This window comes from Magnolia sinica, chromosome 2 (genome assembly GCF_029962835.1).
Source record: "Magnolia sinica isolate HGM2019 chromosome 2, MsV1, whole genome shotgun sequence".
Classification (NCBI taxonomy): domain Eukaryota; kingdom Viridiplantae; phylum Streptophyta; class Magnoliopsida; order Magnoliales; family Magnoliaceae; genus Magnolia; species Magnolia sinica.
The window spans coordinates 122448622-122461864 of record NC_080574.1 but is presented as its reverse complement, the minus strand read 5'-3'; the positions used below and the strand labels follow the sequence as shown (position 1 = coordinate 122461864).

The 13243-nt window shown below is 40.2% G+C and overlaps 1 protein-coding gene across 1 annotated transcript in view; it reads right to left on the bottom strand.

Annotated features, from left to right (window-relative positions):
• LOC131237520 (protein PECTIC ARABINOGALACTAN SYNTHESIS-RELATED) overlaps positions 1-12987 on the bottom strand; it is a 55629-nt gene extending 42642 nt beyond the window's left edge. Inside the window, exons 1-4 of the mRNA XM_058235338.1 lie at positions 12540-12987; positions 7077-7127; positions 6799-6889; positions 674-750 (exon numbers count right to left, since the gene is read on the bottom strand). Of these exons, the coding sequence (XP_058091321.1) occupies positions 674-750; positions 6799-6889; positions 7077-7127; positions 12540-12866 (546 nt within the window). The 5' untranslated portion in view covers positions 12867-12987. The remainder of the gene's footprint in view (positions 1-673; positions 751-6798; positions 6890-7076; positions 7128-12539) is intronic.
• Between the last annotated feature and the right edge of the window lie 256 nt (positions 12988-13243).

Below are 13243 nucleotides of genomic sequence, written 5' to 3'. Positions count from 1 at the left end.
TCTACATTTCGTCCACCCTGCTTGAATTCTATGGCAACATCCTCCTCAATCTCTCCACTCTCATGAATTATTTACCCAAGATATTGAAAGCGGTCATTTTGGGAAACTTCTTGGTCAGTAGTCTTAACTAATCCCTTACTTCCACTACTATTGTTATGAAAATTGCACTCCATATACACTGTTTTAGTCCAACTAATTTTAAATCCTTTAGATTCTAAAGTACCCCACCACAAATCTAGCTTTGTGTTTACATCCTCCCCACGTCTGGTCAGTCAAAACTACATCATCTGCAAAAGGTGGCCACATATTCAAAAAAGAAAAAAATATATACAGGTTAAAAAGGGATGACATACAGTTCACAATCAATGCACGTATGTCCCACGTGGTGAGTGAACTAGCCTGATTTTTGAGCTAGGAAGCATTCACCTTGGGGTTCACCTGATGAATGGCATGGATTTTGCACATGTGACACATTGATGCACACGGGGTTCTTGTGCTTGGTATTTGCAGATGGGCATTTTCCAAGTAGCATTCATCATCAAAACGAACAGACCTGAGCCAACCACGAGATAGGTAGTATATACAGACAATTTGTTTGAAGTGCACAACTATCATGCATAGGTTAAAAGCTCAATAAACAGGAGATTTTGGACCAAAAGAAGAAGAAGCATACAGCTATGCGCTGCTGATTTAAACCACCCTCAGCCTGGATCAATACATAGCCAGTTGTTTCATTCTCTGGAGGGAGATCTGCCACAGGTCCATGATGAATTATTGGATTAGTAAAGAAGCAAATACGAGAAGGAGAAATGAATGATAAGCAGGTAGAGATATAACCGAACAATGGTATATGAATACTGGCAAAAGTTGCTGGGATGGAAGGCAAAAAAAAAACACTCAATTGACAAGACAGCACAAGGATGCCTTTGGATGTCCACCAAACCACAAGTGCTTTAAATACATCAATAGACTGGATGGCTACCCATTCCACTTGAGTTTTTGGGAGGTGTAAAAGTTGGAAACCATTAGGCTAGATGGTGCTGGAAAGGTGTAAAGAAAATTTAACGACAACAAAATCTACAAACAAAAGGGGCATTTGGATGTCCAAAAACACAAGTGATATGCAAACAATAATAGAACGGACAGTCCAGTCCAAAGGGAGCTCTTTATGGCCCTACTATATAACTATCTAGACCATACAAATTGTGGATCAATATTGCAGATGGATAATCTCCCTAAAATCTCATTGTTCAAGCATTTCAACCATCCAATTGCTGGCTATCAAATGGATGGTTTAAAAGTAAAATAGTGAGCAGTCCAATTTTGAAGGGCAAAATCAGATGATTAATATTATCGTTCAGTGTAAACTTTTTGTTATGCTGCATCCACAATTTGTATGGAGGTTTGTGTCAAATGGCTACATGGTGCTAATCTTGAGGGCCTATGAGAAGCTACAATGAGAAGAAGAAAGAAGGCAAAGAAAGATGGAAGAGAGAAACAATGAGAGAGAGAGAGAGAGTAAGAACACGAGATGCTCAGGGAGTATTGAAACCCTAACCCTCTACTCTTATTTATAATAGTAAAAACACGAACGGACCCTATGGGCCTTATTACATGGACTTATGAATGGGCCCCATGGGCCTGATTACATTGACTTTGGCCCAATAGGTATCAACCCTTTAACACTACCCCTCAAGCTAGAGCATCCTAATGAGGCTCAACTTGGAACAACAACTAGCATAATCAAACCTAGGAAATTAAGAAATTCTTCTCTAACATCCCCCTCAAACTCAAGGTGCTCTTAAAATAGGAACTTGAATTTGGAGAGGCACATAAAAGATTTCTTAAAAGTAAAATAAAATAAAAAAGTAGTGTGGTTGCAGAGATGAGTAGCAATGGCTATGACAAGGGGCGAGCAAGCAAATGAGAAGTGGAGACGATGAGACAACCAATAACTTAAGGCAAACAGACACTTCGGCAACTTTAGTGATGCATTGAAACAACTGTAACCATCTGACACAAACGAGTTTAGATCAACTATCCAACTCAACCAAGTCTAGGCCAGCTGCCCAACATAATCATAAGTCCGGACATCTATCCTGAACAAATAAGAATGGACCAACTATCCAATATAAACAAACAAGTCTAGATCAACTATCCAACTCAACCAAGGCTGGGCCACATGTCCAACACAATCATAAGTCCGTACAACTATTGAAACTGCAGTCCTCTACTCTTATTTATAATAGTAAAAATGTGAATGGACCCAAAGGGCCTTATTACATGGCCATGTAAATGGACCCCATGGGCCTTATTACATCGCCTTGGGCCTAATGGGCTTTATTCAACTATCAACCTTTCAACACTCCTCAAGCTAAAGCATCCTAATGAGGCCCGGCTTCGAACCAGGACTTACATAATCAAACCTAAGAAAGAAAGAAATTCTTCTATAATTGTTTGGATGGATTAGATTTCAGTACAACTACACTACGTACATCTAAATTAGATTTCAGTACAACTACACTGCGTACATCTGAAGAGTCACCACCATACTAGGAATTGCAACCAAACCACTCTCATCAAAAGTATCATGCTTACACCCACATGCGTGTACAAGGCAACTCACGTACACACCACCGTAAGGAATATCGTAGCGGTAGCGGTGGGCGTAACGGTGCCCACCATTACTGATACATGTGACGGCTGTTACGCCCAAGATGTACCATGGCGGTAACGGTGAACATAATGGTGCCCACCATTGCCGATATGGTTACTGGCCGTATCAGCCATTACAGCCCTGTAACGGCTAATACGCCCGCTATAACAGTCAGAATACTTTTTGCTCTAAAAAAAATCCCAAAAATAAAAATAAATAAAAATAAAATCCATTAAATCCAGAAAATTCTAAATATTTCAAATATACATCCATTTATAATTTTGAACGTGTTTATGGTGGTGTAACGATCCAATCGTTGGTGGTAAGAAAGCTATATTGGGTGGTTTGATGAATTTATGAACTTGGCAGCCTGGAATTGACTGCAAAACTCATAGATTTAATTTTCTAACTATCTAATACTAATGATAGATATATTAGAATGAATTTAACATCAAAATATCTCACATGTGTAGTTGTTTGTTAATTTTAAAAAATTAACCAAAAATTGTCCGAAATTAAAAACAATAAAAAAAGAAAAAGAAAATCAATTGAATAATCTGTAAAATGCACATTCATATGTTCTAATTTGAATAATGCATCATATTAAACCATAACAACAGATATTCAAATAATAATAATAATAATAATAATAATAATTGTATAAATACCTATTTTTGAAGATTTTTTGAAAATTGGCCCATGAAATTTTGATTCAACAAAATCCTCGAAATAACTTATTTTGATCCTCAAATTCAAGCTAAGAATGTTCAAAAGTTGTAATAGAATAGTTTAGGAAAGAACTTGAAAGAGAAAAGTGCCTAAAATGAGAAAAATCGTAACTTAAAAATATATTAAAAAAAAAAAAAAAACTAGCCGTTTATGACCATTACGCCCGACTGTTACGGGACAATAACGGCAGTTACGGCCCCCGTAACAATTGATCTGAGCAAAAAAAGGAGGGGGTTACCGTTTTGACCCCCCGCATCGCATAACAGACTCGGCCGATATGTAAACAATTTGGTAAACCTTGGTTACGCCACTGTAACAATGTATTTTTTAAAGAAATTTTTTTAGAAAAAAGTCTAAAAATTCCAGAATATTGAGAAGATTGCAAATATGTTATTCTTTTATGGTTTTGAACATATTTATAATGGTATAAAAAGTCCAATCTTTAGTAAGAATGTTGTCTCGGCTTGTTTGACTATTTTATTAACCTAATATCTTAGATTGGCCCTAAATTCATGCAAGCTTTGGCACTCATCCCAACAATGTACATCCCCAAGGATTTGACATCATTCACCCTCCAAGTAATTTTAAGGAAAAATTAAATTAAATTCTAATGAATAATGCCATGGATTTAGGAGACCACTCGAATGCTCCCAAATTGACCACAAATTCATACATCCCACTAATGCATACTCTAAGCATTTGACATCATTCTTCCAAAAAAAAAAATCAGAATTAAATTTTGATGAATAGTGTCACCGATTTGGGGGAACACTCAAATGCCGTAAATCGACCCAAAATTCATGTAATCTATGGCACTCATCCCATTAATGCAATCGACCCCAAATTATGCTCGTTTCATTATTTGACCATCATATCAGTGGACATTTATTAGATGGTGAAGAAGAAATAAAAATATCCTTTGGTCTTATTTCAACAAACAAGCATCCACAAATTAGCAGTTAAGATCATTCAAATAATTTGATTTTGGGATTGTGACTTACCAACAACAGGCCCCTCATTTAACGGGTTTCGTTTGCTTTAATACATGCCACATGTACAAATTTCCAAGTGCAAGTGTATCAAGCTTCATATGCCAACAAAGCATTGAATAATTACAAAAGAGGTCTCAAGTCAAACCAATCGGACCACTGTCGTAGGTGTGCACCATGGGTCGGCATTAAGCATGTACCTTTTCGCATTAGTTATGGATGAGCTGATGAGACGTTTGCAAGAAGAGATCCCATGGCATATCTTGTTTGCAGATGGCATGGTTTTGATTAACAAGACGAAGGAGGGCATAAACATAAAGCTAGATTTATGGAGGGTGATTTAAAATCTAAAGGATTTAAAATTAGTAAGACTAAAACATTGCAATTTTAGTAACATTAAGAGTGGAAACAAGGAATTAGTTAAGATAGTTGACCAAGAAGTTTCCAAAATGACCACTTTCATTATCTTGGATTGATAATTCACAAGAGTGGAGAGATTGAGGATGTTGCCCATAGAATTCATGCAAGGTGGAAGAAATGGAGATGTGCCTATGGAATTTTATGTGATCATCATGTACCACTCAAACTAAACAGGAAATTTTATATGATAGCTATAAAATCAGCCATGCTTTTATGGGATAAAATGTTGGACAATTAAGGAACAACATGCTCATATGATACGTGTAGCTGAAATGAGGATGTTGAGATGGATGAGTGGTAAGACAAAAGAGGATAGAATTAGAAATGAATGCATTCAAGGGAACTTAGGAGTAGCACCAATAGGTAATAAGATGAGGGAAGTATACTTTTATGGTTTGGTCACAAGAACCACCTCGGTTAGGAGTGAGTTGGAACAAGTTGCAGGCCCTAAAAGGGCAAGGGGAAGGTCCAAAAGGATGTGGGTAGAGGTCGTAAGAAAATACATGATGAACTATGGTCAAACTGAAGCTTTGGCCCGTTGACAGAGTGGAATGACAAAACAAGAGTCATGTAGCTGGCCACAATTAATTGGGATAAGGGTTAGATGATTATCATGATTATATAATTATCATATGTATCAACCAATATTTAAACTATGATTTACCTTTACAATTGGAAATACTTGTAATTGAAAGAGCTGGGTTCGGGCTTAAATGGAGGAAGCATATGCAGCGTATCCACTAGTGGCGAATGGCTTTCAAGTGGAGCTAGCATGAGAAAGATAAATGGGCAATTGATAGGATTGGGACCTCTGAATCCTTTTAGAAGGGAGGTGAGACAATGGTGGAGCCCAAAATCAAGAGGAAGTCAGGGGGATATAGTTAGTTGGCAACGGGGTGGCAAATTAATCTTTAACTACCTGGAGAGTTTCCATGAAAAAGAAAAAGAAGCTGCTTTAAGAGAAGAAAACTCCTCAACTCACTCAGTAACTAAAATATCCACACACACACAACTAGAGGTGTACACGAGTCGAGCCGAGCTTTGCCCAGCTCGTGCTCAACTCGGACTGCTTGAGTCTCAGCTCGTGCTCGATTCGGCTCGGCCTTCGAGCTCGGAACAACAGCTCGTGCTCGGCTCGGTCGAGTTTGAGCCCGGCCAGTGGTCGCTGGTCGGATGGGTTCCACTACTCGGACGGCCGAAAAAAATGGAGAGAGTGGAGGATAGGACTCACTTTCAAACAGAAGCTCGTCCGGACAGATGCTAGAAGAGGGAATGTCACCGAGCGGAGAGTATTGGGTGAAGCTCGTCCGGACAGACGCTGGAAGAAGGAAATGCTCGTCCGGACAGACGCTAGAAGAAAGAAATGTCGTCGGACAGTCGCTAGAAGAAGGAAATGTAGCCGGACAGACGACTGATTTAGGCGATTTGGAGGGAGAAATGGGGCGATTTGGGTGAAAGGGAGGGAGAACGGATAGGGTTGCTGGTTCGGGCGTACTGGGTAGGGTTTTTTTAAAATCCTTTATATTCTAACTTAAAGTCGAGTCGAGTCAAGTCGAGCCGAGTCGAGCTTAATACCAAGTCGAGCCGAGTCAAGCTACGTTCAGCTCGGACTCGACTCGAAATGTTCCGAGCGCCCAAAATATGGCTCAACTCAGTTCAAACAGTGTTTCGATCCGAGTCGAGTCGAGCGAGTTACCGAGCTTAGGCTGCTCGTGTACAGCTCTACACACAACAACAACAAAAAAAAAAATAAAGCTACTTATAAACCTTTGCAAGTTTCCATGAAAAAGAAAAAGAAGCTGCTTTAAGAGAAGAAAACTCCTCAACTCACTCAGTAACTAAAATATCCTTGGAACACACATGCACGCACACACGCGCGCGCGCGCACACACAACAACAACAACAACAACAACAACAACAACAACAAAAACAACAAAATAAAGCTACTTATAAACCTTTGCAAATTGGTGAGGACAATAACAAGTGAATGCAATTCCAGCTTACCTGAAATTCCACCATTTCGGCGCTCAGCACATGGTTTCCATGAAGTGGTAGCAGAATATGGATTCTCCCAAAGAGAAGGAGGCTCTTTCACCTATGAAAACAATCAGACATAAGTCCAAGGAAAAGGCAAAAGTCAACACGACATAAGATGGAACTGTAGGAATCAAGAGCATATACTTGTAACGAGCAAGAACATTACAATAATGAAACAATGCATTGTACAAGAAATCATAATCATTCAAAAAGAAATTTTATCGTGTCCTTCAAAAGGAACTTACATGCGGACAGTGAAGGACGATCCCATCTTTGGTACATAAGTATGGAGCGTTCTACAAGAAAGTGAATGAAGTTAACAATGCCAAATCTGAAGGACAGAAGACATAGGCATAAACCAGAGAAAATGACGGATACAAGTAATTTCATATGATCAAAATTAGCTTGAACAAATATTATGACAGCTTAAAGAGGCAAGAACTAACAAGAACAAGACCTTACTTGATAAAGACTTTACAATTGCTGAATTAATGACATGGGAAAAGAATGCTTTTTCCTACTAGAACAAACCATCTCACAGAAGAACGTTGCTGTAGATGTACAGAATTGTCCAAAAAGCAAATGTATACACCCAAAATAACTAACTAGATCCTGTAGAAAACATAAAGCGCAAACGTTTCATCATACGTCATCTTCTCCAAACAAGGGCATCCTGACAACCTATGCATGAATGCTCTTTCAGAACACTCTTTTTTCTTTATCGGTAAGAAACTCGATACCATAACACTTCTTATGGTATCAAGTTTCTTAAACAGGAATAGCTTTTCACGGCTAACCAATTCCTGCATTCAGTGCATGAACTATGTCTCTCAAAAACACTAGGAGGCTCAAGAAATGTCTGATCCTCAAGTTTGCATTTGTCTCCTGTTAGCACTATGATATGGTCAAGACTCAAGAACGGATACAAGAAAGTAGAATTGGACACTTAGTGAGAAAGTAGAGTGCGGCAAATGAAGTTGAGGGCTTGAAATTGTCTTCCAAGACCCAATATGCATAAAGAAAAGAAAAGACAATTCACTCAATAATCAGAATCTCTAATTACACGTTGTATGCCCTTATTTATAAGAGAACCAACTACTAAATCTTAAAGAAACAACATAGTTAACTAAAACAAGCAGAATAACTCTTATTCAAATTAGAAGTCGAGTCCAACTAAGGGCCTGTTTGGTTTGTGAATTACACCAGTAATTTGATGTAAAAGTGCAATTATTACAAATTACAATACCTGTCTCCAGAACACAGATAATTTAACTGACAATTCACATGTTTGTATAGGCGTGCTAAGAGCCTAAGATCATAATGACAATACTTTTAAAATTATTTCAATGTCAAATCACAGAGAAAAATAAATTGATGTGCATGTTTGGATAGGAGATTGTCACTGCCACACAATGTAAAATTATAATCATTACAAATTCCTTTACTTGTCTCCTATTACATCTACATTTGACCGCTGAATTAAGTTTATACGAATATTGTAAAATCGTAATGATGGCACTTTTACATCAAATCACTTTCCAAACAGGCCCTAAAGGAAACCCATTAGGAAATACCACATTGTTGCCCATAAGAAAAAAGAGTAATGCTACTGCAATTCACCACCTTATTCTGACATGTGTCCTCTCCTCCCCAAGGCATTCAATAATGGTAACGGTGGCTCTAATGGCCAGCCTAATCACTGTTAACGATCCAAAAAAAAAAATATCATGGAAAAAAACGTATCAGCCCTTTATTGGCCCAGTATTGGTTTGTTACAGCCCTGTATCAGCCAATTATGGGCCGTTTTTCTCAAAATTGGGCGTTAAGTCCCCATATCGTGTAACGGTCACTACTTTTACCATCAAGTAACAGTCATTATAGCCATAAAGTAACCATTTTTAACACCATGCTCCTCCCCAAATTTAATTGGATGAAGTGTGTGAAACAGATTCGATGATGGCGGGTATAGGACGCTGACCATTGAAACCTTCTTGGGGCCTACCTAAGTCTTGGATCAAGATGATATTTGTCTTTTCCCTTAATATTGACCTTATTTACCTTATGAACGGATTCGATGTCATATAAACATCATGAATACTCAAAAGAAATCATATAAACATCATGGTGAGCCCCAGAAGGTTTCAATGGTGGGTGTTCCCTTTCCCGCTGTTTACTCTGATGTGGCCCACCTGATTTTTGTATTGGCCTGCAATTCAGGCTTATGTCTAATGCAGGGGCATTTTCACACCGGGCTCGAGTAGGGTCACCTGTGGTATGCAGGGGCGCACTCGGGTGGGCGAGGCCCACGGGAGAGGTCTTGTGTTCGAGACGCCTCACCGGGGGTGATTAATGTACATTTCACACCGGCTCGAGTGGGGTAGCCTGTGGGATGCGAGGACATACTTGGGGCGGGCAGCCCGTGTGAGGTGGTACCCATGTGATTTGTAGCCCACGAGGGGGGTTCGGTCGAGGTCCTAACCCATGAGATGTGGGGCCTGGGCTATGAGATAAGGGGATTAATTCGCCATACTCTAACAATTCAAGCTTTTAGAGCAAATGGTTAATTATCCTGCATCAAATTGGTATCAGAGTGGGAGGTCTCATGTTCGAGACTCTCACCGAGGGTGATTAATGCAGGGGCATTTTCACACCGGGCTCGAGTGGGGTCGCATGTGGGATGCAGGGGCACATTCGGGGTGGGCAAGGCCCACGAGGGAGGACTTGTGTTCGAGACTCCTCATCAGGAGTGATTAATAGGCATTTCACACTGGGCTCGAGTGGGGTAGCCTGTGGGATACGGGGACACACTCAAAGGGGGCAGCCCGTGTGAGGCGGTACCCATGTGATTTGGAGCCCAAGAGGGGAGTTCGATCAAGGTTCTAATCCATGAGATGTGGGGCATGGGCTATGAGATAAAGGGATTAATTCTCCATGCTCCAACAGTTCAAGCTTTTAGAGTAAATGGTTAATTATCCTACATCAATGTCTTAAAATGAACTGGCACAAGTGATGCATGGAGTGGGTTTCACACACACATCAACGTGGGCCCACAAAGATTTATCTTGTCTGCGCTATCTCACAGTCCATTTAAATTCAATAGAGAGGTCACATGTCCGAATGGTGAATCACACCTACAAATCACCCTTGAGCAAATAGTTGTAGTTTACTCTAAGAAAAATAAGGAACTATCTTAAACTGTTAATTCCTACCTAAAGCTACTAAAACTATGAAAATGAGATATGTGCGCGTGTGTGTGTATGTATATAACCCGAATCTTAAAACTAAAATTAAACACCTAAAAGTATTGTTAGAACAACATTGATGCACCCAATACTACAAACAAGTAATCAAAGGATGATCTAGGCCACATAAGCAGTTCAGTTAAAGATCTCTCCATCAAAACACATATCAAGCTTCGATTAAGCCCATCTAGTGGTCCTAATCACATATTGGAGTGATCCAACTATCCACAATAAAGTGGATCACTGAATTGTATGGATTACAAATCTTGACCATTTCAAGTGTCCAGATTAATCAAATCGAAGATTGGGACTAGATCAAGGGTTAGATGATATATGGACCCGATTCAATTGTCCAATTGATTTGTATCTACGGATCTCTATCTTGTTTCTATTTTGGCTTATAAAAAATCCCTAGGCCCATATGTGAAAAGGCAGTTGATGAATATTTCGAAAAGTGAATAGAGAGTGTTCCAACTTTTCCTACAACGGGAATTGTTAATCTTTTGGTGAGAATTGAGATGCCATTAGAACCATCGGTGAAATGCCATAGATGGTAGAGTTATTCTACCTAGTTATCTTTCACTTTCCATTGCATTAAAAATTCCTCTCATGAAGTAACTTTACCATAATATAGCTCTTGCTTAAAGGATATCGGAAGTGTAGATGCAGCAACATATTGAGGTGCACGTGTAGGGTGGAGTCTATTTCAAAATGTTAGCAAGTATAAACAACTGCGAAGGGGGAGCAGGAGCATGGGTGCAAAAAGCGATCCAAAGTAGGAGCGGCACTTGGGTAGAACATTCGTGCAACTAGAGGCCTGTTTGGATAGAATGCAAAGTGGGGAATGCAAGCAGTTTGCATCGAAAAGACATTTGCACCAGTTTGGGAACCAACAAATGCTGCAGAAGTGTTTACATTTGTTTTTCCCTCCTTAACAAGGGAGTATAGCCTCTAAAAAAACAAAGTCAAATGAAAGGTAAAGAGTTTGCCTCTAACGTGATGTTTTAAATGGCAATTTTGGAGGAAAAAAAATGTTTCCCTTTGTGGGATTGCAATCCAAACAGTTGCAAATGAAAGGAATGCATTTTCTAAGACTTCTCTTTAGCAAAACAAACAAGTGCAAAGGTTTTAGCAAAACCCTAATGTCAGCTTACCTCCTGCTTATTTCATGTTTTTGCTTTCCCTTAAATTCCCCTAGTTTACCTTCAATCCAAACAAGGCCCTAAGATCTGAAGACTACCGTGCAAATAAAAACGTTAGTGGAATTTTTAGTTGATTGTCTTAATCATTACGATTTGGTATAGGCCTAATGGTGGGGATTACAAGAATGGCTTCTGTCATTTGAGAAAAGATGCAGCTGAATCCCTTTCAAGAACCACCAAATCATACCCAGATTCAAAATATTGCCAACATCCACAAAGAAAACAAGAAAACATGCATCCACAAATGCAGAACCACTGATTGTGTGCCAATTTAATCATCTATTCCACTCCTTGAATCTGGACAAGTAGGAATGACAACAATGCATGATCTTCAGGTGGGTCTTCAGGTGGGTCCCACCATAGATAGGCAGACCTTCATAGTCTTGACTCTTGACTAGTGTCATTGCCAGAGGTCATCATTGAGCAGGAAATGGTGCACCAATTGGATGTATAAGATCATACAATCAGTGCCAATTGCAGACAGTGGTCCATAGGGACCACTCAATGTGACACGCAATATCCAATTTGGTGGAGCACACCAAACGAAGAAATTGATACACTCCACTCAGGCCCCAGGCCAGATGCCACATTTAAAAGATCCGTGCTTGCCTGACTACCCGTAATCAGGCAGGGACATGCCCACTATTGCCCGGGTGGCAATATGTGGGAGACAACCTACATGAGATCCACCCCGTCCATGCACTGCGTCATGCTCTCACCTTAGAGCCTGAAAATCATGCCAGTCAAAAACTCAGGTAGACCACACCATAGGAAAGAGATGGGATGGGACACTAACCATTAGTTGAGTGTGGGACCCACCATGGTCTATATATGCCATCCAATCCATTCATACAATGACAATCATCAGGCCGAAGGGACTTTCCAAAAATACAATGTTCTGAAATTAGCTATTTTAGGCATGATTTTACACTGTTTCCTGCAGTGAGGCCCACATGAGTTTTGGATCGGTGTCGCCTTCAGGTTCAAGGACAAATATTAGGTGGCGCACCTGCTGAACAGTGTGGATCTCATGCACATGAATACGTTCGCTCCACAGAAATTGTAGGCATGCTCCTGCCTGACTATGCAGAGTCGGGCCAGCGTTTTCCATTTAAAAAACCCAATATATATATATATATAAGCTAAATTCAACCAAATGAAATTGTACTTCTAACAGAGATCGAAAACCCTAAATCAATTTGCAATGATCCAAAAGAAGAGAGAGAGAGAGAGAGAGAGAGAGAGAGAGAGAGAGAGAATGCACCAGACGATTCCAGATAGAGGGGAAAGAAACGAGAGCAGCGAGGAAGAGGATGGAGATGAAGGCGATGAAGATCTTGAAAGAGATGTCGTTGCTGATGAGATGGGAAGAAACCCTAGAATCGTCCTTGAAGAAGAAAGGGCAAAGGGTATGGGCGAAAGAGGAAAGAACTCCCCTGTCTCTTCCTTTGGAAGAAAGGCGATCGTAGTCGTCGCCTGGTCTGACTTCTCCCACCAATGGCTTCGCGTCTTCGTCTCTGTTCCTGGGAGAAGACGATGCCCTGCTGCCTAGTGAAGCTGAGTGCCGCAACTCCGCCATTGTCTGCTGCATTCTCGTACTCTGCTCTCTGCTCAAATGGAACCAATATCAGTTGGAGCACCTAGTTAGTTGCTACCGCGTCATACGGGCAGTCGCAGGTGCAATACAGAAATACTTTGCTACTCTAGCAGAGTGTCGAGTTGATACTCGGGCGCTAAGAAGGTTCTTGGAAATTGCCGACATGGGATACCAGTAATTCGGGCTAAACAGTCCACGTGTCCTATCACGAACAAAACGCTATGCTTATTTTATCATCTCCACGTCGATTATCTCCATGCGACGCGGATTGCGTGCTACTAATCCGTCCGGACAGGGTTCCGTGGGGCCAACATAATGCAAGTGTTTTATCAACTTTGTTCGTCCCTTTTCTTGTATCATTTTAAGTTATC